We start from the raw sequence: 27,665 nt of genomic DNA, 5'->3' as shown, positions 1-27,665 counted from the left end.
TGGTTAGGCTGGATTGGAATGTTGACTATAAATATGGTGTATCAAGTATTAAAATAATCACTCAAATTAATCCCAACATATGAAAAAAGCCTATTAGACCTAATACCAGCAAAATGTAGCTTACCTAAAGAACCACTTTACCGCTTTTCAAGTTGCTTCCAGTGATTCTTGCTTACTTGGTACATACAAATAGAATCAAAGTACCATGATTAAAATATCTCTGTGCCTCAAGCTGAAAAATTTGCCTGAACTGGGCCATCTCGAGGAATTAGTTAGTTAGTTCAGATGATGTCATGTGGTTGCTCATACTAAAGAGGCTGTAGTCTTGGTCAACCTGCTCTTCTAGATGACTTAATGTAAACTGGAAATCTGCTCCAGCTGTCACGGGTTTTTCAGCTAGATGCACAGAGATAGTTATATTAGGGAAGGCAGAGGACATTCAATATTATTTTTATATGGGACATAATATATACAACTTGAGTATGAACAAAGTCACTCTTTAATACCCTAGAGCTTGGCAAGAAAATTGTGCCTGTTGTACAACTTCATATTATTCTTGTTACATACAGTATATACTTATCGTAATGTTGTCATCTATAAAACTGGAGCTGTAGGTTTACTCTTGGCTAATTTAACACTTGCACATCACATTACTGGCAGCTGTAAGGTCTAACAATGAAAATAAAAGCTCAGTACTAACTACTATTAGTGTACAGTGTCAAAATATTATATTCATTGTGATGGTGGGGGTCCTCAGGCATAAGTAGTTGCATAATTGCTAAATTAGCAATTTTTTGTGTTTCCATTTCTCGTTTATTTTCTTTTCAACACCAACAGAAACCGATATATCCTCAAAACATGAAATAAGATTACCAATATACAAATTAAAATGTATGCAACAGGAACAAAACTGGAGAATCTAATTCAAATATTAAAACATAAAAATATTAAAACAAAGCATTATACCAAGCAATGTCATCACAGTCATGGTTATGAAATAGTTTAACTATATACAACATTCTTTTTTTTTTTTTTAGGTATTGAATTTTCAGCTTTATGTTCAGTTGTGTGATTAACCAACCAGCCAGCTTCTATATCATATACCAGTGAGCAGTGTTTTGAATAAAGATGCATGAGTTTGATATGCTGTTACCCCAGGGGGCAAAGTATAAGGCAATACAGTTTTACTTTGAAATACTAAAGTTAATGTTGTATGAACAGAATAAATGGACTAGCCTTCAACTGAAGCACTACAGGTTCAGCAGAAAGACATATGTGTTGGTTACTGAGCGTAGCAGGGTGATAACAGGGACATGGGTAAGCAAACACAGCTGGAAGCCAACTTCTTTATCCATTTCATACACTTAGGATAATTCTGTACAAAGCAAGTTGACTGTGCACTGTTGATGCACATCCATTTGGCTGGTACATCTGTTTTACATTCAGCTGTTCTGTACTGTTTACCTGCAGTCAGACTGGAGTCAATCAGTTTCAACAGAAATGCTAAATGCACATTTAGAGGCAGCACTAGCGCTTCTGAAACCACTTGCAAATGATCCACTCAGCTTTTATACTGCTGTGATTTCGCCCTTAAATATTTACAGTCATGACCACAAGCATCTACTTTAGTGCTTGCTGCTAGAACACGTTACTCATCAGTTAACAGTGTAAACAGTTACCTCAAATAGTTTGTGTAATCATTTGGAAAAAAAATAATAGAAAGCAGACGGACAGGTCCAAAGGTTTTGACTCACTTCAGGCTCCCCCCCCCCACCCCACACGTATTTCCTAGCTGTACCTGAATATAGGGCTATCCCGCATACCAAATTTTAATGCCCTACCAATTTGCGACTCCAGTTAGATTTAAAGCCTTATGTGCACTGACATATCTTTGTATTCGTCTGTACTGCCCGGTATCTTGACTCGCTCACTATTACTGGAGCAGTGATGCCATTTTAAACAGCACCAGCAGAGGCAGGCCAGATCTGTGCTGCACGTAATACCCTTTATTATGGAATTACAATCCACAGCACATCACAGCTGCGCCTGATGTACAGGACGAGTTGCTGCTACAGTAATCTGTAATCTATGTGTTGTCTTTCAGTCAGTCCTTCTGTCCACACTGAAATCTCCCCTGCAGCTGTTCCCTCTATGCTCCATAAACAACAGCATTGTGTGCTAAGGGCCTTAGTTAGGCAAACGGTGGGAGTCACACTATTACACTTATGAGTCACTTGTTCATATGAACCCACAACAAAATGAAAACATATATAGAATATTTATAACATTTATCCACAAGACTAGTGTTTAAATGAGCTATACCTCCAAGGTTTTACAACACTTATTTGTTTTTAAATTCTTAAATATTAAAATGAAGTCCTGCAATTCAGAACTCTTTAGTTTTGCTTGACAATAAATCAATTCTACATCTTAAAACAATGTCTCCTATAATGTACTGGTTCCTCTGTTTGGCAATATATTTGAAGCAAAGTTGGCAGAGGGGTGGGGGTGGGGGGTGTGCATCTAAAATAAAACAGAAAAATTAAGGCTTTTTTTGCTGTGCAGCATAAAGGTTGTACAAACAGACAGTTATTTGTGCCGATCAATAATCAAACAGTTGAATACAGATACTGTATGTGACAATTATTCTCAAATTCTTCCTTAACTTTATTTTGTAACATATTCATCCTCTTGCTTGCCATTACTCATTATCCCACATTATTTCCTATTTTTCCTGTTAAAACATTTCCACCAATACTGCAGTCTGACAAAAATGTAAAGTCTGTCATGAATTTGTTTGATTTGAGGAAAAAAAAATGAATGTTAAGTCTGAAAAGATCTGATTTGTCTAACACAGCAGCTAAAAGTCATTAGGGGCCACAGGAGGTAAATGGCCCTCTGAGTGTGTGTTTGAGTCTTAGAACTCGTCATCAGAACTGAGCAGCAAAGTCTTTTCATTGTCCCCACGGGTGCTGACGTTACTGTGGCTGCGGGAGATGGGGGGACCCCCACGGTGCTCCAGGGTGGACTGCTGGGTGTACTGCTGATAAGCAGGGGAGAAGTTATGAATGGCATCCTGGACCATGTCCCCAGGATTCATGGTCTCCTTCAGGCTGCTGGAGATGCTCTTCATAGGGGCACAGCGACCTGAAAGAGGGAAAGGAAGGTGAAATTTTATTATACAGACTGAGCAAGATGGGAAGGGAGTAGTGAAAGTGACAGACATGAGAAAGCCATCAGACTGTCAGGGAATAGTCCAAATAAATATTTGACATTTTAATGAAAAATATGAGCAAAATGGATCAGCAAAAAGGAAAACAAATTGGCCCCGATGCCTGAAAAAATTTCATATTATATAATAAAGAAACCCTGAGTAGAGCAATAATTTCAGAGCCCTGTAGTTAACGACAGACGTTTACTTATCATAGTTTTCTGTAGTCTATAGTGGATGGTCTTAAGTTCCTGGTGCACCTTAGTAATAGTTTACTTGTATAATATGAACTCAACAACATCAAATCTCACTGATTTAGGTGTCCAAACCGTGTTTCTATGGTAATTTTTTAATGACTTACTGAAAGCTGTTATAAATACTACTGTCCAAGGGATGATTCAAACAGACAGACAGAAACACAGAGAGACAGAGACAGAAAGAGCACGAGAACCATTGGTGCTGGATGGGAGCACAGACCAAAGAACAATTCTTCCAGGAAAAATGCAAAGCAAAAATGTGGCGCTAAATTCGCTGAACATAAGGAAACTAAGCATGACTCCAAAATATCCACAATTTTATACATATAACTTGAATTCATGCTAAAATGAAAATTATAACACCAATGATGTTGATATATGTTTAACCTAACACACAAAAAAGGAAAAGTTAAAAAAGAAAATGAATAAAAAAAATTAAAAATCACTATTACAGAACTGGGGCAGATACAGATACACAGACCTACCGTACTGTCCGTAGATGGGAAATGAGCCTTTCAGTGCAGCAAAGTCAAGAAGAGGGAAAAGGGAGATAAGGAACACAAGAAATTCAAGATGAAAATGAAGAAAAAGATCAAAGTACCAGAGAAGTCAAAAGGAAATCTAATAGTGAAGTCAGAGCAGAAGCAGAAATCAGACTGTAAGAAGAAACCTGTGTAATTAATACATTTATACAGATTAATAAAATTATAAACACTTTCATCTGAACATTAAGATTAATCTCAAACCCGGAGAAAATACACCAGGCTGTTAATATTCACACACATAATCATGCATACTGTAAGCAAACATGCACTTCCCATACCATATGAGTCCAGCCTTTTATCCATGTAGACTCTGTAAGTAAAGGCATGACGCAAAGCCACAGCAGCAAAGAACATCTCAATGCAGATGATAAAGTTTTGGTAACCAGCAGCAACTGTTCCCTCGCCCACCGAGAAGTCGGCAGAGTTGATCTGGGGGATGGCTCCACATTTCTCTAGGATGGCCAGCAGCATCCCTGAATAATTAAAAAAAAAAACATTTTCTTTAGCAAATTCACTTAACATGTGCACATTAAATGGATGAAAACATCTAGAAGCTTACCCTGCCAGAAGGAGAGGAAGATAACTGACTTTACCATGAAGAACTTGAGTACTGGGTTGTATGGGACAAGCAGCTCACGTGTGGCAAAGTAGAAGAGGAAGAGAGCGTAGAGCGACAGACTGACAGAGATGTTGTAAATAATGGTCACATACAGGTAACCACTGGCCACACTGCAGGAAAGACGCAGAAATAAAAGAATATCATGGGTCCCACAGAGCACATACATGTGTGAGGAGACAACATTTTAAATCTAGAGGTGATCAAAGAGGTACTCATTTATAGTTACCTTGAAGATACATGTTTGCAAGTTCATGTTCATCTGGGCAAATTGTGAAACCTACTGAGTGTCCTAGATCTAGGGAAGCTGAAGCCCCGTTTTCTGAAACAGGCTGTAGCTTCTAAATTCTTCTAGTTCATTAAAAGGGTGACATAATGGACTGCAGAGCAGCTCTGGTATTGGTTGTACAGACCCTATGGAAGGGTTTTTGTGTAACATCCAACAAACTGCACAGAGGAGCTAAAATAGAATTTTTAATTTTATCCATCACTAATTTAAAAATATGAAATATCGGCATTCAGAAAGCGCTGTATGGCACCACCATTACGGTGTGACAGGTCAGTATCTGTATGTTTATGTTGTGAATGACAGAGGCTGAGTTGCCGTGGAAACCTACTTGAAGTCTCCATCTCTGTACTTCCCAAAGGCCTGAAGAATGACAGTGATCACTGCCATCAGGGGCTTCACCACACAGAACTGAAGTGTTGCCTGATGAAGGCACATGAGATATAATGAGGGTAAAGGAAGTACACATGGTATTTAAAAAGAATTGTGAGAGAAATAGTAAATGATGCCAGTTTGTTCTACAAAGTGTTTTTGAAATATTAAATTATGATATTTTACATAACTAGCACATTATATGTGACTGATGTTACATTTGTGGGAAAACCTGCATTAAAGCTGGTGTACTAATCACAGTATTTGTTTATTTGTAACAGTTATTACATCCTCTGAGTAATACTAAACTGTGTGCAGTACAGTGACAAGAAAACGTATGCGAATAATGCAGTTTGATGTGTGTTATTAGCTGAAGAACGTTGTTCTTATGACTCATATAAAGATCACATCCCATTTTAGGTTAAAGTTCAAGAGGGATCGGATACATTTTCTCAGCCCAGTGTACAATAAAAGAGTGATTGTACCTGTTTGCAGAACCTGAGGAAACCAATAGAGTACGTCTTTCCCCACAGACAGCATGTCCCATACATACAACTCGACCTAAAGCAAAGTGAGATCTTATATGGGTTAGTTGAAAAAGTAAACAGGCCATTTTAATGTGCAAACAATAAACGGTTTAATCCAGAAAGAAGAAGACAAAGAAAAAGATCATACAAGACTCACTCTATAGGTTTCCCTCTGATCTCAGCCATGATGGCACTCTCTCCTCCCAGATACTCATAACACAGACTCAGGAAGTTGTAGATGACAAAGGCTGCAGAGTGTTACACACAGAAGAATATCTGACCATTGTGGTGTGTAAAATGACTTCCACGTTCTATTGAACTGCACAAAAACAATCTGGATTCTCTAACCAAATTAAGTGCTTGATGGATTTGATGGAAAACTATGGCACTGTGCTGTGCAGGAAGGACATATTGTAGCAGTTTGAAAGGAACTTTGTTAAGCAGTTGAAAATATGATGGATAATCATGTTATACCTGTTAAAAAGCAATTAGACAGAAATCACCATTCCACCTGCTTTTATATGCAAAAATCTCACTTGAGTGTTGCTGAAGTGGGTTTAATATATATTAACATAATAATGCATGATAGCTAGAGGAGCAGTGGGTTAGTAGCTAAGTGTTCCCAGCTCGTGCTGTAACTGTCATAATTACAGTAGTCATGTTTTGCTGATTCTGTTGCAGAACTACTCGGCTTGCTATTTCTTATTACTTATTAATATAAGTCTGAAGGTCGAGTCATCCCCATCAGCAGCCATAAAAACTTTGAGAGATATTATTAGTGCTGGGAGCGGATGTGGTGCAGTGTGACTTCGGAAAGCAAATGCTGAAGAAAGCTTATGGTCATGTCACACTTTTACGTATGGGTGTCACATAATAGGAATAATTCAGAGAAACATGTTCTCCCAGCAAATAATGGTCCCAAACAAATTTATAGTAAAGCTGTAATGTTCACACATCAATTAACAGCATCAACGCTGCTCCAGGTGCATTCTCTACTATCCACTGGTCTGATCCGATATGTAATCAGCTGGCTGTGTTGACTGATTAGGCTATAATTAAATTACACTGACATACCTGCTCATACTGTACGTTTTCAATATATTCTTCTTATACAGGAAACCTGACAGTTACATAATACCCAGTGTACTGGTCAATGATTTAATTTTATCAGCTGTTTAGCTCAGAATTCACATTCAAGTTAAAATGAGCCTGACTGGATGATAATTGGTGCCTCTGAGGGAAACGTTTTTAATCATCTGCTGCAACAGGTGTTCTCGGGCTAAACCCACAGACAGCAGCCACCACCTCAGCTCTCTTTACTGTTGAAGTAGCTGGGTTTAAAAGTGAGCCTGGGATTGTATCACACAAAGTGCCGCCTTGATTGCTTGTTGCATAGATACAGATGCCATTTCCTGGGAATGACGATAAAATGAAAACAGAAAATCGTTGAAAATATATATTTTGAGAGTATACAAACTAAAAACAATTAACAAAAATGCCCCTATCTTTGACAAAGATACTGCGTAAGGTGAGTTTGAGTGATAAAGTCATAACACAGATACTACCACTAATAAATACCAGGTTTTTGAGCTTTAAAACAAATTTGACCAAGATATTCTGTTTTAAAGTTTTCCCACCTTGTGGCCTACAGTAGCCTGCGCAATTCAAAAAACTGAAATTGTTTAGTGGGGAAAAAAATAATATTAATGCGGCTGTTGAATGCACACACACCATCTTACAGTTACAATTATGGAAGTGGCTCTGAACATCATCAAAACTGGTCTATGAGGCAGCACCTTCTGATTTTGTACTACACATGACAGCAATATCTCATGTCCTTCAAACTGTATGTTAAGGTTGTCAGGTAGGATATACAATAAGTCTTTACTTACAAAGAAAACCTCCAAGCCCAGCTACATTCTGCAAAAGCCCACATCAAGTCTGACAAATTGTAGAATTTGGAGAACTATGGTTCAATGAGACCAAGGTGAGGCCCATAGTCTTATAGTTGTAGTCAATTTTGTTGTAATCCTTGTATGTATAATGACAAATAAATCACTTGAACATTTTAGCCATAATTTCAAAAGGATATTTGGTGGGAAAACAAACAACCAAAAAAAAAAAAAAAACACTGTGTGTCACAAAAAAAACCCATACCCACAGTGAAGCATGGTGGTGGCAGCTTTTTGCTTTGGAGCTGTTTTTCTTCAGCTGGAACTGGGGCTTTAGTCAAGTTGGAGGGAATTATGAACAGTCCGACATATCAGTCAGTTTATGTCACATAACCTTTAGTCCTCTACTAAAAAGCTGAAGATAAAAGAGGAATTTAACCTTTCTGCATGTCAATGACCCGAAACACAGCTCCAAATCAACAAACTTTATCAAAAGAGGATCAAAGTTTTAGAATGGCCAAGCAAGAGTGACCACTAGAAGGCTGTGCACAAGAGATGCCCTTGCAGTCAGTGGCATTCAACCAGATTTAGAATGCTTTTGCAGGGAAGACTGGGCAAAGATTGCCTCCTACCCTAAAAGACTGAATGCGGTCAAAAAATAAAAATGTATATCAGTTTCAGGGTGTGCATATTTTTTCAACCACGTTATTGTTTGTTTTTTTTGTCCTTTCAGCTTTATCCCGTGAGTTCAGGGTCACCACAGCAGATCATTGACCGCATGTTGATTTGGCACAGTTTTTACGCCGGATGCCCTTCCTGACGCAACCCTCCCCAGTTTCTACCGGGCTTGGACCAGCACTGCACAGCTGGGGAGGGGAATGGGCTGTTAGGGGTTCAGTGTCTTGCCCAGAGACACTTCGACATATAGCTGGGGCAGTGGATTGAACCACTGACCCAGTGGTCCTTGGATGACTGCCTTTACTAAGTGAGCTAAAGCCGCCCGCATTCAGCCATGTTATTGTAATTTTTTAAAATTTGGATTTATTCCCTTAGAGGATTTCAGTTTATTTTTTAACTGCACAGATTATAGGTCAGATTAAAGGTGGAAAAAAGGTTTGATTGAGTGATGAGTGATTTATCTTGGTCTTTTATTTCACATCTCAAATACCTGGCATCTTACCAAGGGAGTGACATTTTATATCCACTGTAACTCTCAGATGATGCCACTCAGTGTGACTTACACTTCCTAATGATATAATTATCACTGTTGGCCATCTAGAATTGAGATCTATAACTATCTATCTAACTATCCACATATATACACACACACGAAAGACCAAAAATGCTTCGGAAACTGCCTGAGAATAATCACATTTTTAAGTTTTCTTCAGTATCAGACCCACTTATCTGTATATTTATGGCCACACTGCAAACAGAGAATGCTAATGCCCAATTCTTAGTATGCAGCCTTCCATTTCATGAGATATTTTATCAATCAGCCATAACAATAAAACCAGCATGGGCATTTTGACTGGTCTGTGGCTATGTGGCCCCATATGCACCATGTTGCAATTCAATGTGTATTCTAACAGCTTTCAGCAATCCCTGCTACAGTGGATCAAATCAGATCGGCTACCCTTCAATCCCCACAACACATCAATTTGTCTGTGAATATGGTTTTTAAATAACCGAACAAATGCAATTTAACATTTTAAAACCTCAAAAATATTCAATTTGCAATGTTATTAGGAAAAAATAGTAATGCACATAAGATGACGTAAATAAAAGTAAATTACATCAACATTACCATAGCATGTTATACAAGTGCCTTTTAAAAGTCTTCAAGGATTTGCTAGTTTTCATACTGTTGCTAGGAAACAAGTTTCCCCTCCCTTGCAATCCCAGCAGGCCACGGAGACATGAGAACAAGGACGGCAACCTTTGTAAATGAAGACACTGCAAAGGCCATCTGCCACCACGGAATGACAACACATAAATTCTTACACCCTTATTTTCACTGAGAGTAAGAAGTGGTGTGGTGATTGCTGGTCTGCAGCATGGACGCCCAATATGGCACCCTACAATCCAGCCTAGAGCAGATAATGCCATTCAACCATTTATTACACTCTGTATCTCCATTCACTCACCTTCATAGCAGTCTCGGACCGTGTCAAAGTACACGTAATACTCCTCATTGGTGAAGAAGAGAAGGCTGAGCCAGGAGTCAAAGGCATAGATGGGGACTATAAAGAGGATTCTAACTATGTGCCTCTGTTCATTTGGAGAGCTATAGTAACGTAGATGCATGTAGATCTAAAAAGAAAGAAAAAAAGGTAACAGGTGAGCACAGAAGAATATATTAAAACAGATGAAGTGAAAGACTCATATTCAGAAACATGCAGTATACAACAAAACTGAGTGCAACTACAGTGAAATGTGAAAGGATGGAAATGGTCAAACTACAATATTTATCACTTTAGAGTTGAAGTGTCTAATGTTTGTTTTTCTTATACCTGAGAGCAAACAGGAAAATATAGGCCTAACATTTTAATGTCAATGCAACAAAAAAGAAAGTACACTTGTGATTTCCAGAAACACATATTGGCCTATAAAAATCCTTCAATTCAAAACTCTAGTAAAAGTACTAAGCAGATCATCTACTTTTTAAGAAGCTACTAAAGGAAAAGTACTCCACCAAGAACAGGGCATTTTAAATAATACTGGTATATTTCTAATTGTGCGAAACATGCAATAAATTAGGTCTTGCACATAGATTTTTTTTTATTTAATTTTATCATTACACAACTAAAAATGGATGTTGGGGGGGGGTATCAGCTCGCCATTTGTGAAACCACAGCTCAGAATGAGGTGGATAAATGGGTTAGCTGAAACTAATTGCTGCCTCATGAATCCTGTATGTATGCTCTCATCAGGTCAGAATACAGCCACTTTGCATTTGCCTGAGTCAGATTTTAGAGTATAGTGTCAGCAAGGTGTGCATTGTGTGCACACACTGACACGTGGGGGTGTTTCAGGTACTCGACACTGGGCTGTCATCACCACTATTCACAGCAGCAGACAACAGGAGGAACAGGACGGCCCTTTGTCTCCAGCAGCTCAGTCTGCACCACCCTGCTCCTTTCCACTTACACAATGTCCTGCCGATCACCTTTCCTGGGCTGAAAACAGACACGCACCTCTGGTAAAATAAACAGTAGGTGACAACAAATCAAGCGAGATGGTGCACTTTGCTCACAGGGTTTGTTGCTAGGTGACCCTCCACTATGCTCGCATGCACGCAAACAAACACACACATCCCAAGCTCTTTGATGATGTAGTAGATCCAGAAACACCTGTTGCTAGAGAGACAAAATGCTTTTCTTTAACCTTGTATGTGAAGAGCAGCAGCAAGAATGGCAGACATCAACCTGAGTCCCAATTATATAAAAGTGAGTCTTACTCTAAAACCTCTGCAACTTAAGGACTGATAAACTGACACTCCTGAGGAAAGACAGCGTCTAAAACACATCACAATCAAAAACTCAATTTTTCAGACATTTTGAATGTAATATTACCAAGAATCAAAAACAACCTTGACACACAGCTGAAGTTTTTTTCTCTGTCCTGGATTTGTTTCAGGGCGCACAGTAGTCTCTTTCTATGCAGTTAATTTCTGTTTACTCACTACTATAAGCTTATGGGTTAATACAAAACTCCTTGATACCATCCACAGAAAGACTGAACGTGGATGAGAAATAATTATCCTCTTTAGCAAATGTGCGACAAATAGAACACATTGCTAAAGAATTGCCTGATATTTAGAAAAAGAATGTGTTGGCATGTGCATCTAGTCCATCTTAACACATAAAGTTAGTAGTGTCTTGGCAAAGGCAAGGAAACGGATTCAAGCCCTTATTTACACTGTGTATTAGGCTGTTCTCTTACCAACGGTGGCCTTCAGTACTTACAATACTTAGGCCACATTCCGATTGACAGCACATGGTACATTAAAGCTATCCTAAATTATTTCACAAAGACCACCTGCTGGCACCCACTACATGTGGTTCTAGCAAAAATATTTTAAAAATCACATATACAACATATTACTCTAGCTTGACCTTCATCTGCAAGCTCCAAAGACACGTTCTCCTTACCTGGTGACATGTGATCAGCAGAGCTGTCCAAACAAAAAAACCTGAAATAGTTTGGGCAGTGGAGGTCATGAGGAAAAACTGCTCTTCCGGTGTGACCACTGGAGTTTCTGGTACTGAGGAGGAGTTGGATCCTTGTGGGGCCATAGTGGCTGGGGACCCTGGGGCAAGACCGATCGGAGAGTCATTCCCCAGCCTCTCTGACAGGGGTATATCTCGCCGCCAAAGATGATTCATCTGCATCAAGAAAATTACACTTTGTTTATATAATATAATATAATCTAAATACTACCCTATGGTAAATCACCTGCAGAACCGTTTTTTTGCCAGGTTATAAACCCTAAATAAAACACTTTAATGTGTAAAACATATTGTGACAGGCATGCAGTCGAAGACCTAACTCCCAAGCCAACATTCTCTGATTTTAAAATAAGAAAACAGAGAGACATACAGAGCAGAGCAAAGTAGGACAGTGAAAAGATCTACAGGGCATAGACAGTTGAAGAAAGATGAAAACTGAGGCAGTAAAAAGAGAAGGCATGAGGTAGGTGGGTTAGAAGAGGCTGAAGGAAAAAAAAGAATCTAAAAACTACAAACACCTCCAGAGAGGGAAGGGGGCTGAATATTTCAAACACAGCACATCAGTTTGAGAGCTATGAACTGTAGACTGCTGACCCAATTTCTCCCTACTGCTTCAGTGTGTGTTGCTGAGGGCAGGAGGATGTGTTGTAGTGTAGCTAGAAATTATGTTAAACCAAGTCATTTTTCTGCAGAGCAACCTTTTCACAAATCTCAAGACAACGGGGTGGCCAACATCTAGGTGTTATATTTGTGGTGCTTAACTTTTTCTTTAACTGGATCTGCAGTGGGTAAATTCTAAAGCTGAAACTGCAATTATGCCATGTTAGCACAATGAGAAGAAATCACTTAAATGCATTGTAAATAATGATTCATAAAGAATAAAAATATGACACAGCATTGGTATTGCATAATTACACAGCGCCGACATGGATTAATGAAAATACAATGGGTCAATCAGGGGGAAAAAAAATATCCAGAAAGAAGCTCCATGTGCCACCACAACTACGTCAGTGTCTTGGTGAGGACACAGCAAGGCAATAATATAATCATTCATAGCAAAAACTAATTTCACAATGACTTTCAAATCCCCTAAGAGCACCAGCTAAATATAGTTCGGTACCTTGTGTTGTGGATGACTCATGCTGCTTGAGAAAACTCAATCACCTTGTGGCAAGTAGGAACACATCAGCACGTTACATATGTTTCACTATTTAGGCAAATAAACTGCAAGCCAATACATTTCAAACAGTATTAAAACTCATTGCATTACTCGACTGTTGTGAATGAAGTCCTAAAATGTTACCATCATTTAGGAATATGCTTAATGAAAGGTTGGACAATATATCAGTTGTTCAGTTGTTAACAGACTTGCACTATAAGGTCTGAAAAGCAGATAGTGTTAGTTTGACCTAACATATTAATATTTCCCTGCAATGAGGTCAACGCCAAATACTCTATATATCAGCCAAAAGGGACAAACAGATATAACGTACTACAGTATATACCAATACTTGGGGTTGGGCTTATGGTATCTTCAGTGCCATATTGCCTAGACTGATTAATAAGTAGTGGTTTTAACATGAACTGTACAGTTGAATGCAAATGTTTGCTTCTTCAAATTTTGATGTAGCAAAACCAGTAAAATAAAACTTTTCCCCCATTATAATTATAATATTTATTGCACATTGAGGTAGTACAAATGTTCATCACCAGAAATTAAAGTTATTGTTTATTTCAGTTATTAAGAGGGATACACATTTTCAACAAACAACAATATTATTTTCTGTATTTTTCTATAATTTTTAATACATTATGATGTTCTGATGAAAATAGCACATTTGTACCAGTTGACTGCATTGTTATTAGGTTTATGGTTACTTTCCAAACCCCTACGTGTAATTTTAATGGAACAAAAATCGCCAAGGATGGTCTTTTAAAATAAATTATAGTAAAGTAATGGAATTTATATTGCTGCAAAAGATTGATGAATTAAATTAACTTTAATTTCTGATGAATGCACATTTGTACAAGCTCAAAGTGCATTATATATTATGTTGATGAGGAAAAAATATCTGTCGATTAAAAACTTTTTTCCCCCCCATGTGAAAATGAGGGGATGCAAACCTTTGCACGTGAATCAGTAAAAACCGGTTGTCATAAATAAATAAAAGCGATAAAAAGAATAGAGGGTGAGGTCGGTTCTTATTCTACACACCGAGTTGATGTTTGCACAAACAGCATTAGAGCTTGTGCGCTTCCCAGTGAATCACAGACAAGAGATGAAACACATCAATCCTGCTGAGCACAGCCGTGGGAGGGTTTCAACACACTTATTGTGCTTTGACCTCAATCGAATCAGCAGGCTTTGTCATAAGTCCTCAGGAGAGGAGCGCTGCCTGAAACATACCGCACTGTAAACGTCAGGCTATTGATGCGTTCAATCAGAGGCACCGCAGGCAACAGAGCTACTTAGCAGTGACCACTAGTCTTTTCAACTGGGCTGTAACATACTGAGAGCGGGTTTGTCAGCTTTCAGACTTCACAATAGTTTACCCCGCTGCATTTCAGTTATGGGGGACGTCTGATACCGTCAGTTGCCTTAAACAATAAAGTGAAAAAATGGTAGCCGTCGTTCGGCTTTCATGGATCCATGATGCTGCTTCACTTACCTCCTCTGCAGTTGTTTGATCTGCGCTGATTTGAATCCAGGCACTAGTTTAGCTCATCATCAAGCCGATAACAAATCTTCTGGAGTTCAAGAAGTTGTCTGGCCAAGCGATAACATTTAGAGAACAACCGGCCACTTGATTCCTGGGTGCATCACTGTTTGAGCCCTGAAAACTTGCCTCTCCTTTATAAAAGGTGGCAAGTGTCGGCAGCTCAGCGTTAACGCCGAGCGCTGCTAGCTAGCGTTACTGTTAGCTAGCGTTCTTTAGCTTGACGCTAACTTGTTGTCTCTCCCAGTAAAGTCAAAATAAAGTAATAAAACGCCCTCATAAGAAGCAGTACACCCCACTGTAATGTAAAAATACCTATCAAAATGACAGTCCTTATCTCGCCATTTCCAAACCGAAGCTGCCGAAGCAGACACCGTTATTTCTTCCACATCATCATCATCAGTTGTATCAGCAGCAGCGGCTGCCAGCAAAAACTCCCCCTGACGCATGCGCAGTTGCGATTCTTAATTCTCAGGTCTTCTCCATTGATCATAACTTTATACAAACTGCGTTGTACTGAAGTCATTTCGACTTTAGTGAAACGCAGTTTGTATAACAACCTGTTTAATAGCATGCTAATTAGCATTCAAAATTATTACTTACATCGCTTTAAATTTTAGCTATAAATTCAAACCAATTCAACTTCTGATAAAACTAAAAAAAAAAAAGTAGCCATAGCTTACTTTCCTAAAAACAATCCATTTTACATACTAAACTTGATGCAGTTGATGTGAATTTATTTATTCATTCCAGACTTGTACCACATCCCTCATAAATAAGGTTATGCACACAGCTAAAAAGCTATTTTAAAAAGGTGTTGAGGGGAGAAAGAAATACACAAAACAAGCGAAGATAGAGCCAATTTTAACTATTCCATGCTTTAAGGTGAGCAATAATAATTTGTATTGAAGACCTGCATGTGCAAAAGAAACTGATAACTAGACAATGTAACAGAATAAAAAGTACTATATTTCGCTTTGAATTGTAGTGAATCAACACAGAAATACTTAGATAAGTGTGTCAAGGCCATACGTCTAGTAAAGTACTCATGTAAATATACTTCAAAAAAAATTTAATTAAACACACAAGCTCCATAATTAAGTAAAAAGTGTCCACCCAGTGCAGTTAGCACAAGAGAATGGTGAGCACAGCAGTGTGAGCAACATTATTCATTTTTATTACCTGATAAAATATACACAAATACTGTTGTAAATAAAGTGTGTTAAAGAACTGTACAAGATATCAATACACATTACATAGTGAAATCCCCATGGCTTCAGCCTCTTTACCATCCCCAACCCAACAGTTACGGTGCCACTGGGTCATAGTGGCCTGTACAATGGTATCACTCACAGTACACTGCTATTTACAGATCCCTGCATTTGCATCAGTTATGTTTTCTTCCAAATGACATCATCAAGTGTGCTGGAGGTTAAAATCCAAAAGGTGACATCAAACTATTGTCTATAGTTTTTGCACAAGGAATATTTAAAGCCCTATGAATACAGAAATGTACGACATCTTTGAAGAATAAAGAAAAGAGACAGGAAACAAAAATGTAAAAAAAAAAAAAAAAAAGAAGAAGAATACTTCTAATAATTTACAGGAAGAAAAAGACAAAAATGACAATGACAAGTATTTCAGAACAAAGTTAAACAATGCTATCAAAGACAAAATTAACTGAGTGGTCTTTGCAGGGATTCACTTTTATCATGTGGATTCGCACACACTCAAAATGTGGATGACCCAGCTGGCAACGCAACAGTAATTCATCCCTCAATGTACTTTAAATTCTGAATCCAGCCCCTAATCTTATCAATAATATGCATTTTTCTACTTTACACCAAATCCAAAAACATCAAAATAAAAAAAAAATATTTACAGTGGAGTAAACATTAAAAACAAATTTTGGATGCCCTATTACCCCAAATGTCATCCCTATCATAATGCACCCACTCCCCTATGACTTATAATAAAAAGAATAAAAAAGGTAACATTAAGAATCATCATAAAAATTGCAGCCACTGTTCGTCAAAATGGGCAGCTATGGTCTGTGGTCAAATACACTGATAACTTCCTGAGGTGCTTCCCTCAAGATGTGGAGTGTCTCTTTGCAATATCTATGTTTATTCTTTACCTTACCTACTCGCATTAAAACCAAAAGAAAACTTAAGTCAAAACAAGAAAAACATAAGCAGTAGATGAAAATTTCAGGGACTAGAAAATCATCAAAACTTGGTTAAAGGGCAAGCAAGCAACAGGTTCTACATCACCAGAAACATTACAACAGCTAAAATGTCACGTACTTATGCTTTTCAAAATCTTCTTTCCTTTTGTCCTCCATCCCTCTCACCTACCTCTCTCCACTTAATTTTTTAGCTGTCACATAAGCAAAAAAAAAAAAACAAACAAACAAACAAACAACAAAACAAAACGAATAACTCTAACTTAAAATGTCCCTGTGATAGAGAAGAAAAACAACATACAGATAAAAGGTTGCTTTTTCTGTTAAAACTGTAAAATAAATCATTGCTAAGCCTATTTCAAAACAAATTGGCCTCTGACAAGAAACATGCATGTCCCTGATGACTTTTTGCTTCATTGATGCCAACAGTTCTTCATATTTGTCTGTCAGAAGGTACTGAGGGAATGTGATGAGGAAGGAGGGAGTAGGTATGAGCGCACATGGAGCAACAATGGTGTAGCACTGTCATTAATTTGCTTTTTGTATTATAGTAGTGATCCATAGTTCAGCAAAAATATTCATGAACGAGTGCAAGATGGATACTGTCATGTATTTTGCTGGATCCTTTGGAGATTTACTGCTCCGTTCCAATGTGCGTTTCCATTGGCAATAATCTTTTTGAAAGACAAGGTAAAAAACACAAATCAATTAATCCATATTGCAGCTCTGCAACAACACGAGCATTATTGGTCATTAGAGAGGACAATGTATTGATGTAATTAAGTGTAACTGGACCAAACCTGTCAGTTTTATGTGCATGCAGAGCCAAAGAATTCCTACTTCCCCATGTGCTCAAATGGCACGCTTACCTGTAAAAGAAACGGAATATGATTCATGAGTCAGCAGTCTACTTCTCTCTCTCTCTCCCAGTTTCAACCAGAATTACTACATTAAATTATTATAACAATATTAAATTAGCAACATGACACAAATCCATCATATGGTGCAACACCCATGCAACAAATACTGCATTTGTTTAACTTGTTATAAACACCTCTTTTATTCATATGAAGGAAGTACACATTTCATTCAGTCTTTCATTCAGTCATTTCTGGGTCCTTCAGTTTGTTGTGCTGTTGTATTTGTTTAGATTTCACTGGTTTAACTATATGTGATCCTGTTATTTTACCACCTTGCTGGCTGAAAAGAGCTGTGAATGTTTCCTTACTTGTGATGTGGAAATTCTGGATTGGTCATGACGGGCAGTGAGGTCAGAGGAAGATACGTTGGCAGGAGCTCCACGGTGAAGCCGCATGCTGACCTTTCTCTCCCTCTCCGCACGAGAAATTGCACGTGGCGATGTGTTCCCTGAAAGTGTGGATAAAATTGAGTGGTGACCATTTTGATGCAGATGTTTCAAGAAAAAAAAAAAAAAATCCCCAATGTCAGAAGAGAATTATAATTTTTAACGAGACACAGATGGCAAGAGATTGAGACTTTTAGCTGGAAACTCACCAGACTGTTGGACCCGTGAAGCTGGGTTAGAGATGGCCGGCTCTGGCCCATTTCTTATTCTGTTGGCAGCTCCCGGGTTGGGACCTGGAGGGAGGCCCCGTGTTGCAGACCCTCTGGGGGCTCCTCCAAGCCGCTCATCCCTCTCATCTCCCGTCCTCCTCTCCCGATCCCCATCCTCAGCAGACCGACTGGCTCCCTGACAGACAAGATCAATCACATTAAAGATCTTATACTGGGGAAAAAAGTTTGAAATGAACATCAACGCTGTATTTAAAAGTAGCTGCTTAAGCTTACAAATTTGAGCATGTTCCAATCGAACACATAGTCATAGGAGAAGCCCTGTCGGTGGAAAAGATTCCTGAAGAGCTGTCGTAGGTAGGAATAGTCTGGCTTGTCATCAAAACGAAGTGAACGGCAAAAGTTCAGGTATGTTGAGAACTCAGCTGTTAAAAAAAAGAAAAAAGTAATGAGGTAATGAGTAGAAACACTACATAAACACACATGCAGCTTTTTTTTTTTTAAACCTTTCAGCTTATCCTGTAAGTTCAGGGGCACCACAGTAAATCATTTGTCCGCATATTGATTTGGCAGTTTTTATTTTACGCCCGATGCCCTTCCTGATGCTACCCTCCGCAATTTCTACCGGGCTTGGGACCGGCTCGGGGTGGGCTGTCGGGGGGGGTTCAGTTTCTTAGATTTAGACATTTGGTTGGGAAGGGCAGGGAGCAAACCTTCGACCCTATGGTCGGTAGGCTGCCACTACCACCTGAGCCACTGACGCCCCGATAAACTCACACATAAAACACTGAAAAAAAAACTACAATACAGCAAAACTACAACATCTCTGAAATGTTTATAATTTACTTTGTGCAATTACCAAACTGTTCCATACAATAAAAACATACAGTTGCAGCTGCACTTACAAGGGTATCCTTTGCAAAGAACCTCAATGGGCGTGGACATTTTCTTCTCGCTGATTCGTTCATACTTCTGTCTCTTGGTTGCAGCCTTGAGGCCCTGCCAGGGGAGGGATCCCAGGTTGAAGTACATGAGGACATAGCCGAGAGACTCCAAATCATCACGTCTGGACTGCTCTGTAGACAAGACAGTATAATGTGCATACAAGAGTAAAGTTTAAAAAAAATGTCTTAGGGCTGGTAAATAAACAATACCTGTGTGTAATTAATATCAGTAGTGTGTATTAGTGTGATGAGAAGTCATTTTCATGATAATTTGTTTGCAGTTTAAACCAAAAACAGATTAGAGATAAATTACATTTTGGGCATGTTACCATTAAACTAGCACAGTGCAAGAAGATGAGGGATGTGAATAATTAGGAGGGTTAGACAAATAAAAATACTATGCAGATTGTCTTAGAGGGCATGACAACACTAACTGACTCCATCTCAAGATCCTCTGTATATTCATGCAGGGTGTATATAAACCAAAAGATTGTTAAAAGGCACTTTCAAAATTAAACTGTGGGTGGAAGAGGAGGAGGTCAGGTGTCAAGTACTGTATGACAAAAAACACAAAGCAGGAATTGATTGTTTCCTGGCTGAAAATAAAATACACCCCACTATAAGCTGGAGATTTGAACCCCCCTAAAATATTTAGAGGGCATCACTAGGTTATGACAAGATGGGAAAATCTGGCAAATAGTTCAGGGCATGAAACCTTCCGTCTAGGGATGAGTATCACATAGGAGGAGAAATCACAAGCGAACTGATAAATCACATTTAACATGTACTTTAGAGGCAGTTACATAAATAATCACAGGAATAAGTAATAGCACTATTTTCCATTATCTGAATAAATTGGTCTTGAAACGTGATCTGACCTTTAAAACCACAAATCTCAACATTTCTAAGCTGCTAAAACAAAAACAGTCATGATCTTTCAAGTCTTGAAGACACTTGAACCTCTCAGCCATGACAGCAATAAAACAGAACAGAAATCATAACGACACTACAGCTTTCTAGAAAGCTTCTTCACACAGCTGTAAGTGAATAGGAGATAATCAACAAACAGAAGTACTTTATGACCCAACTTTCTGCAAAACAAGTCACTAATCTAAAAGACAGAGATTTCCAGTATTACCTTGCCTAGTAGCTTTCTTACCCAGACACATTTAGCACAATACTGTACCAGTAGCTTATTATCTCTTTTTAAACCTATATATTCTCAAATGACATAAATAATGTTACGGTTTCTTTTTTGTCACAAGCATCATGTACTGCAGCTAACACAGGGGTTTGCTTCTGCCAGGGCCATTTTAACTACGGTGCTGCTAATCATAGTGAAGTTTGATTTTTTATTTATTTTTTTTACTTTCTTCATTTATCCTTCAATTGCAGCTTAAAGTGCAGCTTTTGCAATTTGAAAATTCTACTGTTAAGATTGCAATGTTGATTTGAAAAACAAGTCGTTCAGCAATATTAGTCCCCACGCTGATGGCTACAGAAGAGAGAATGAACACACACACACACACACACACTTTCATTTAAAAAATAATTATGATAAGCAGGTGTGGGTACTGTATGTTCCATGTGTACTATACCAATTCCGAGATGTGTGTTGATGGAGGCGTAGCGGGCTGTGCCAGTCAGGTTCTTGTTCTCCCTGTAGGGGATGTGCTGGTGTGTGCGGGCATCACGGTACTTTTTGGCCAGGCCGAAGTCAATGATGAACACCAGGTTGCCCTTCTTGCCAAGGCCCATTAGGAAGTTGTCAGGCTTCACATCCCGATGGATGAAGTTCTTAGAGTGGATGTATTCAATACGACTAATCTGAGGAAGACAGGTGAGACGAACGGTGACAAAACTGTCTTGTTAAGCAGCATAAAAATTTTCATACACAGCATTGATGCAAGGCAGCACAGTGGAGCAGTGATTAGCAATTAGTTTGAACCCAGCTGGTTGTGGCATTCTCTGTGTGGGGTTTGCATGTTCCCCCCTGCCTGAGGATTTCCTCTAAGTACTCTGGCTTTCTCCCACAATCCAAAGACATGCAGTTAAGGAACAAATTGTATGTAGGTGTAAATACGAGCATGACTGGCTGTCTGTCTCCGAGTGGCTCTTTAATAAATTTAGGCTTTCTCAAGGGTGTACCCTTACTTGACTGTGAAGCATAACAGGATAAGCAGTTTGGATAATGGATACAGTGAAGAGTATAATGGTGTCACAAATACAGGATAGCAATTTTCCTTGCTACTAATAAACTACTTTGCAGTTTTCTGTGCTTCCTCAGCAGTATTAGGTGCATTTAACACATCAATACCTTGCTCAAACCAAGTCATACGAGAGAAGACCCCAGAGTGGGGGTGGAGAGTCAAACACCCATACATAAGGGACTGACACAGAAACTAGGCTGTAGTTGTGTGCGCGCGCACACACACACACAAACACACACCTAAGAAGCCTTAGGGGACTCAATTCATACACATGACCGAGCTCAATCATCATCCTTGTATTATACTTCTAAATACATAATAAACATTTAAACAGACTCCACTAAGGAGACTGTAAAACTATCCTAAATCAAATGAACCTGACTTTGCAAATTAGAAGGTTGTGTGTTGTACCATCTGGTCGGCCAAGAGCAGGACAGTCTTTAAGCTGAATTTCCGTGAGCAAAAATTGAACAGGTCCTCAAGACTAGGACCCAGCAGCTCCATCACCATCACATTGTAGTCTCCTTCTGCACCACACCACTTTATCGATGGAATTCCCACTAAAACACACACACAAAATCAGTATGTTTGTTCCACCAACTACAACCTTTACTTTTAGTTTATACAGTATATTTTCCCTCTGATTTTTGTGCAACAGTTCTATTGAAATACATTTACTAAATTTTGTGAGTTAGCTTGAAAATGATTTATCTCACCAAAAAGATGTCGGCCTCTCAGGATTAGTATATTATTAAAGGCCAGAGACACCAAAATGTATTGAGAATTTATTGAAACCACATCAGAGCGGCGTGCACTCCTTACCTCCTCCTTGCATCATCTTGTAGAACTTGCTTTCAATGTGCAGCTGTGGGTGTTTGGTTTTCACACATTCGAGTTTGATGGCTACCTCTTCACCATTTGCAATATTGGCACCTGAGGGGAGACGCGCAGAAACACAACCACAGCTGTAAGAGACATGGCATTTGCACCAGCACCAAGCCAATAATGGATGAATATGAAGTAAAATCAGTGCATAGTTAAAGAAAAACTATAATTCTATATTAACACAGAGTGTCCAATCTGTAGTGTGGAAACAACCTTTAAACTGGTGCAAAAATAAATAAATAAATAAATAGAGTATGACATGCAAAAACAAAGAAAACATTGCCACTCACCAAGGTAAATGTCTCCAAAGGAACCACTTCCTATCTTTCGCCCAAGCCGGTACTTGTTCCCCACTCTAAGCTCCATGATTACAAGTTGTTACTGTCAAACAGAAAACAGAGATATTGTTAGAAAGGGCAAAGGACACATGATACCAGCTTGTCATTGTTGTGCCTCTTTACCCTTTGCTCTGAAACACTTAAGGGTGAACTACTTTACAACTCAAATGAACATAAAATTTCACCATTTCCTCAATTTGCTTGAGTGGCAGCCAGAGGGAAGCTGAAGTTATTTTCAAGAGTCAGTCAGCTGCACACAAAGCATCAATGCCAGACAAACTGAACTAAGAATGTGACCTAAGGAGGACTAGATGATCAGCAAACAGCTGTCTGGCTTCCAGAGACACAAGATTAGATTTGTAGAGCAGGGGGAGGTGGATGCTCTGAGATCAGCAAAAGCAGAGGAAGAGCCACACAGAAAAGCCAGTTGGCACTTTGAAGAGAAAGAGGAGTGGAGCAAAATCAACTGCTACATGAGGACTAGGAAATGAAGTGCATATTAAATTGGACGTGATGCCGGAGCGGGATAATGATTTATTTAGTACCTGCTCCACCACGCCACATTGTGTAGCCAATGCAAAAGCAAGACTAAACTCTCCAGTGTTCTGTACTGGTACTGCCAAGGGAGGGAAGGTATGAGCAGGCACCACTGGCTGGTTTTATCTGTATCAGGGCCCTCAGACAATTCTGTGCAGCAGACAACGTGTCAGCGCAAAGCATCATTCATCAAGGGCTCTTTATAGCAACATTGTATTCACAGTAATGCTATCCTAATCTTTATTATTATTATTATTATTATTATTATTATTATTATTATTACTATGACTTTCGTCTTCCATACCGGTTTGGCGACTAACTACTTTGGTAAACTTGCAGCCAGTTCAAACTTCAATACCTTCAGCTCAAAAAAAGCTGTTATTGCTTGCATATGGCTTTTTAAATATCTTTAGCGCTGAAGCATTCACAGTACATTCTCTTTTCGGAAATGCTTTTCCTAGCTCTAAATGTAATGGCAGCGTGTCGTCAAAGAAAACTCAGTCTGAGTTATCAAATAATAATTCGACAAGGAAATATTCTGAAATTGGTCACATCATCCATACTGACTCATTTGCTGAACTTTAAAGAGTGGCCTTAAACCTCATCTCCTATGAATCCGGGGAACGGCAAAACGAAGGATCAGACAAGCACAGTTTTATAGAATCAGTCCTCACCACTCCGTGGGCTTCCATCCAAACTTCCTTTATCATAACATTATCAAAAAATTCCCTTGTCTGAACTATAAGCAGTAGGAGTTAAAATAAACTTAAAGACATCAACTAAAAAAAGCATTTCTGAAGTGGACTGAATGCTTCGCTGCTGAAAGGATTTTCCAAGCAAAGCTATTTGCTGAAATAGCTGAAAGCTTTGTTATCACGAATGCTTCTGCATTCACAGTAGACTAGTTTAAAACTTCATTAACAGGTATGATATCCGACACCATCTGAGCCTTTTTAAAGGATTAATACTCAAAAAAAAAACTGTCCTCATTTTAGGGGAAAACATCAGCTGACCCAGCAACACTGTAAGATGGCCCTAGACTGTCAACTTTGGCTGATGCCTGCATGTTTAGAACTTTGCCCATATGGTTTTCACTTGGTTATATCCTAAAAATCTTAGCAAAGGAGAATTTGTTATTGCAAATACATGTATAGTGAAAATGTTGCTGCAATGTGAAGAACGGATGTTTCAGGGATGGACGGCGCGATGTGAAACAAGTGGAATTAGCTTGTCACACCACACAGCCAAAAAACCCCATGTGCTATTATGGTAGTAGTCGTGTACAGGACAGTGGATTGGTTAAGATGCTACAGAGAATAACTGCTGGTTATGGGGATGTCACACCGCTGGTTGTAGAGACACAATGTCCCAAGGAGGTTGTGTACTGTTGTGAAACCACCTATACACACACACACAAACACATAAGCACAACTATTTACAGTATTTCTTGACAGTTGATCAGGGCACTTGTGTACAAAGTACCCAGCACAGAAATGACAACTTAAGTCGTCTTAAAGAGAAAAACATCCGTCAAGCCACGAGACCAAAAGCCACAAGATTTCACAATCTCATGAAAAGCAGCCCTGAGACGCCTCTCGCACTCAGGCAGCTGTCACTCCACAATCAGCCCGTGAGTGGGGACTCTAACGTTACACCACACGTCATTTCGCCACAACTTGCAGGCTTTTTATTTAATAATCGGTTCTTTACCGGCTGTGACAGTCGGCAGGCTGCACTTCTCTTTCCTGGGTGCAATTTGATGCGAAGCCAGTCACTTGTGATTAATGTTCAAAAGGCTAAATATTAGCTGCAATATTGCGTTTGATTAAACCGAACAACAGTAATAATGCTTCTTTTAAAAAAAAAAAAAAAAAAAAAAAAGAAGAAGAAGTACACATTTGCATAAATTACAGACGTTTCAGTAACGTTAGTAAAAAATACCGACCGTCGGCAATAACGATTAGCTGCTACGAGAAACACCGATAGAAATACGTTACCGGATCGTGATACGAGGGCGAATACACCATGAATATCTTCGATATTAAATTAAAGCTTGAAATGTCATTATTTTTGCACCATATTTTGGATCATACTTACAACCGCACCCTTGTGTGTACTGGACTAGCTTGTGTAGATAGTCATCCCTACTCCTTGCCCCCTCCCCCTCTCCTGTAAGCCGTGAATACTAGACTCTGATTCGGCCGAATCAGGCCCCTTTTCCCCCTTGGTTTCCCTGGTTCCCCGGCCCACCACTCACCCGATACTGGGTTCGTCCGAGAGCTGCTTCGGTGGAGGTTCTGATCCGATGGTTGTCAGTCGGATACGTGCCTGGGCAGAGGAGGATGGGAGCGGATTCTGGCGGCTCTCATACCCCCCGCTCTTAGCTGTGTCGTCGCCTTGTACTCCCTGTTGATAGTCCCAGCGAAGCTCCAGCAGCACGAGCGGCCGTTCTCCGCTCTGTCTCCCCCTCTCGTTACTTAACGCGCCCGTCCACGGCGTCAGTGATGTCATTCTCGGGATGTCAGGGCAGCGTCATTAAAGGGAAACGTCACACCAAACCCCTCCTTCGTTAACAAATGTACCCGTTCATTCAGTGGGATAAAGACAAAAATTAGTAATGGACTATTTTAATGATGAAGCAATGTAAACTTTAGCTGAGAAAATAAAAATAGTACAGGTTCACTGTTTTTAAAATTTGAGGCATCATGTGCAGCTTTTTTAATCCCCTATTATTTATTTATTTATTTTTATTTTTGTTATTGCTGTTTTTAGTTATTTTTTTCATCGAAACTAACCACAAAAATGCAAACTTTGGAAAATAATAACTTAAGTTGATTACGTCAGACTGAAGCATTGCATTAGCTTTACATAAAGAAGGGGGGGTTAAGAAAGAAAGGGGTTAATATGGGCACCTAACTATTATTTTGAGCCAAAAAAATGAGATTCGTCATTAAAAAGCCATATACATTATCATAAACCTGTGTACAGTACATGTTTGCAATATTTGTGCACGGGTTATACTATAAAGTTCAATGCTGCACACATTAGCAGAGAACCACTTCTCAACCTAATGAAGTGAAATGAGAATGTGATGACATGGGGCAGGTGTATTGCTCCAGTGAGGCTGTAGGGGTTTGGGGTCTATAAGATATGGAAACAGTGCATTTGTATGCATGTGGATGTTAAGATTAGAATTGTACGTAGTTCCTGTGGTACAGTCTGATGGCAGTGGGCACAGCTTTGAAATGCACTGCCTTCATCTTTGGTGGAATTAGTTTGTGGCCATATGAGCTCTCTATCCCAATAATTATTTATTTTTATATTTTCACTTACAATAGTTTGTTAGTTCCTTTTTTCATATCATGAGTGAGAGACTTCACACTATAATGCCAGTAACAATGACATTACAAAAAAAAAAAGAAGAAGAAGAGTAATCTGGTGATCGAAAAAGGTTATCTATTAGTTGGTATATGTCAAATTTGAATAGTGAATTTTCACTTTACCATCAACTAGGGAGCTGCCTAAACACATTTGACATGGTAGAAGTAATCAAATCTTTCGCTGAAATAAAAGTGAAAAGTGTAGAATACTGTCGCAAACAGCTGACAGGAGTTTGCAATCATATACATAACTGTTTACATTGATTTACATTTTTGCTTTTGGACATTCATTATTTCAGAACTGCACTACCTCGCTTTTATTGCTCTTAATTTTTTTCTATTTTTATTTTTATTTTACTGTATGACATGTATTTTGGACGGCAAAGTAAGAATTTCATTGTGCAGGGAAACATGCTTTCTGTCTGTGCATATGACAATAAAAACTGAATCTTGAATCTTGAAGTCCTGCATTTAAAATTCTATACTAAAAGTACATAAAAGTATCAAAGGCAAAGTACACTTTATACAGAATGACAAGTTTTGAGTCGAATAGATTATAAATAATTGATACATTACATGCATTCATATTTTAATGTTGCAGCTGGTAATGATGGAAATTAAGAGAATAAAAAGCATTTTCTTATTTACTCAAGTAGCATTAATTGTAATACTTGGCAATACATACTTTACACTTGCATTGTGTGTGTAAAATTCAACCCATAGGAATCTGGGTCCAACACATATTTATAAAACAAAATGTTAGGGAATCCTTTAAAACAATAATCCTATCCCTGGACACAGTGGTATATTATAATGTTTCTGGGACAACAGTACCCACTTAAGACTGAGACAACACAGTTGCATCAAAGTAGTTAATGATTTCATACAGCCAGCAGAGGCTTACTGCAGGATGACGCAGCTGGTAAATAGGATTGTTTTGTGGACGGTAATAAGAGGGTGACAGATGGACATGCTGTCTTATTTCTGCCTATGAAGAG

At 38.8% G+C, this 27,665-nt stretch overlaps 2 protein-coding genes across 5 annotated transcripts; both read right to left on the bottom strand.

Annotated features, from left to right (window-relative positions):
• Window positions 1-480: 480 nt before the first annotated feature.
• LOC137099586 (transmembrane protein 184B-like) lies at window positions 481-15,104 on the bottom strand. 3 transcript variants are annotated; one of them, XM_067476620.1, is made up of 10 exons: window positions 14,971-15,104; window positions 11,861-12,094; window positions 9,854-10,019; window positions 5,972-6,062; window positions 5,773-5,848; window positions 5,247-5,338; window positions 4,573-4,742; window positions 4,292-4,486; window positions 3,954-3,980; window positions 481-3,147 (listed from the first exon to the last, which is right to left on the bottom strand). In XM_067476620.1, the coding sequence occupies exons 2-10, from the start codon at window positions 12,092-12,094 to the stop codon at window positions 2,918-2,920; spliced, it is 1,281 nt and encodes a 426-aa protein (XP_067332721.1). In that variant the 5' UTR covers window positions 14,971-15,104; the 3' UTR covers window positions 481-2,917. The 3 variants fall into 3 exon arrangements, with proteins under 3 accessions (XP_067332721.1, XP_067332720.1, XP_067332722.1); XM_067476619.1 differs by having other exon boundaries at window positions 14,608-15,092; XM_067476621.1 differs by lacking the exon at window positions 3,954-3,980 and having other exon boundaries at window positions 14,608-15,090.
• Window positions 15,105-15,710: 606 nt separating this feature from the next.
• On the bottom strand, window positions 15,711-25,722 carry LOC137099587 (casein kinase I). Of its 2 annotated transcripts, none has more exons than XM_067476622.1 (11): window positions 25,545-25,722; window positions 22,703-22,793; window positions 22,350-22,460; window positions 21,939-22,087; window positions 20,916-21,144; window positions 19,279-19,449; window positions 18,650-18,798; window positions 18,356-18,551; window positions 18,069-18,208; window positions 17,641-17,709; window positions 15,711-17,514 (listed from the first exon to the last, which is right to left on the bottom strand). In XM_067476622.1, the coding sequence occupies exons 2-10, from the start codon at window positions 22,776-22,778 to the stop codon at window positions 17,677-17,679; spliced, it is 1,254 nt and encodes a 417-aa protein (XP_067332723.1). In that variant the 5' UTR covers window positions 22,779-22,793; window positions 25,545-25,722; the 3' UTR covers window positions 15,711-17,514; window positions 17,641-17,676. The 2 variants fall into 2 exon arrangements, with proteins under 2 accessions (XP_067332723.1, XP_067332724.1); XM_067476623.1 differs by lacking the exon at window positions 25,545-25,722 and adding an exon at window positions 25,385-25,416.
• Between the last annotated feature and the right edge of the window lie 1,943 nt (window positions 25,723-27,665).

Source organism: Channa argus, chromosome 15, assembly GCF_033026475.1.
Source record: "Channa argus isolate prfri chromosome 15, Channa argus male v1.0, whole genome shotgun sequence".
NCBI classification, from domain to species: domain Eukaryota; kingdom Metazoa; phylum Chordata; class Actinopteri; order Anabantiformes; family Channidae; genus Channa; species Channa argus.
Note: the sequence above shows the minus strand (reverse complement) of the source record. Positions and strands in the feature narration are given on the sequence as shown.

What these genes read in the sequence shown, in the direction of transcription:
- LOC137099586 (XM_067476620.1), bottom strand. Translation starts at nt 12,094, where the DNA reads ATGAATCATCTTTGGCGGCGAGATATACCCCTGTCAGAGAGGCTGGGG. An exon ending in GGTCCGAGACTGCTATGAAG is followed by an intron (nt 6,063 to 9,853) that starts GTGAGTGAATGG and finishes AACACTCTGCAG; the next exon opens with CCTTTGTCATCTACAACTTC. An exon ending in TACAGAGATGGAGACTTCAA is followed by an intron (nt 4,743 to 5,246) that starts GTAGGTTTCCAC and finishes TCTTTCCTGCAG; the next exon opens with TGTGGCCAGTGGTTACCTGT.
- LOC137099587 (XM_067476622.1), bottom strand. Translation starts at nt 22,778, where the DNA reads ATGGAGCTTAGAGTGGGGAACAAGTACCGGCTTGGGCGAAAGATAGGA. An exon ending in CAAGATGATGCAAGGAGGAG is followed by an intron (nt 22,088 to 22,349) that starts GTAAGGAGTGCA and finishes TGTGTGTTTTAG; the next exon opens with TGGGAATTCCATCGATAAAG. An exon ending in CAACACACATCTCGGAATTG is followed by an intron (nt 19,450 to 20,915) that starts GTATAGTACACA and finishes TCTTGTCTACAG; the next exon opens with AGCAGTCCAGACGTGATGAT.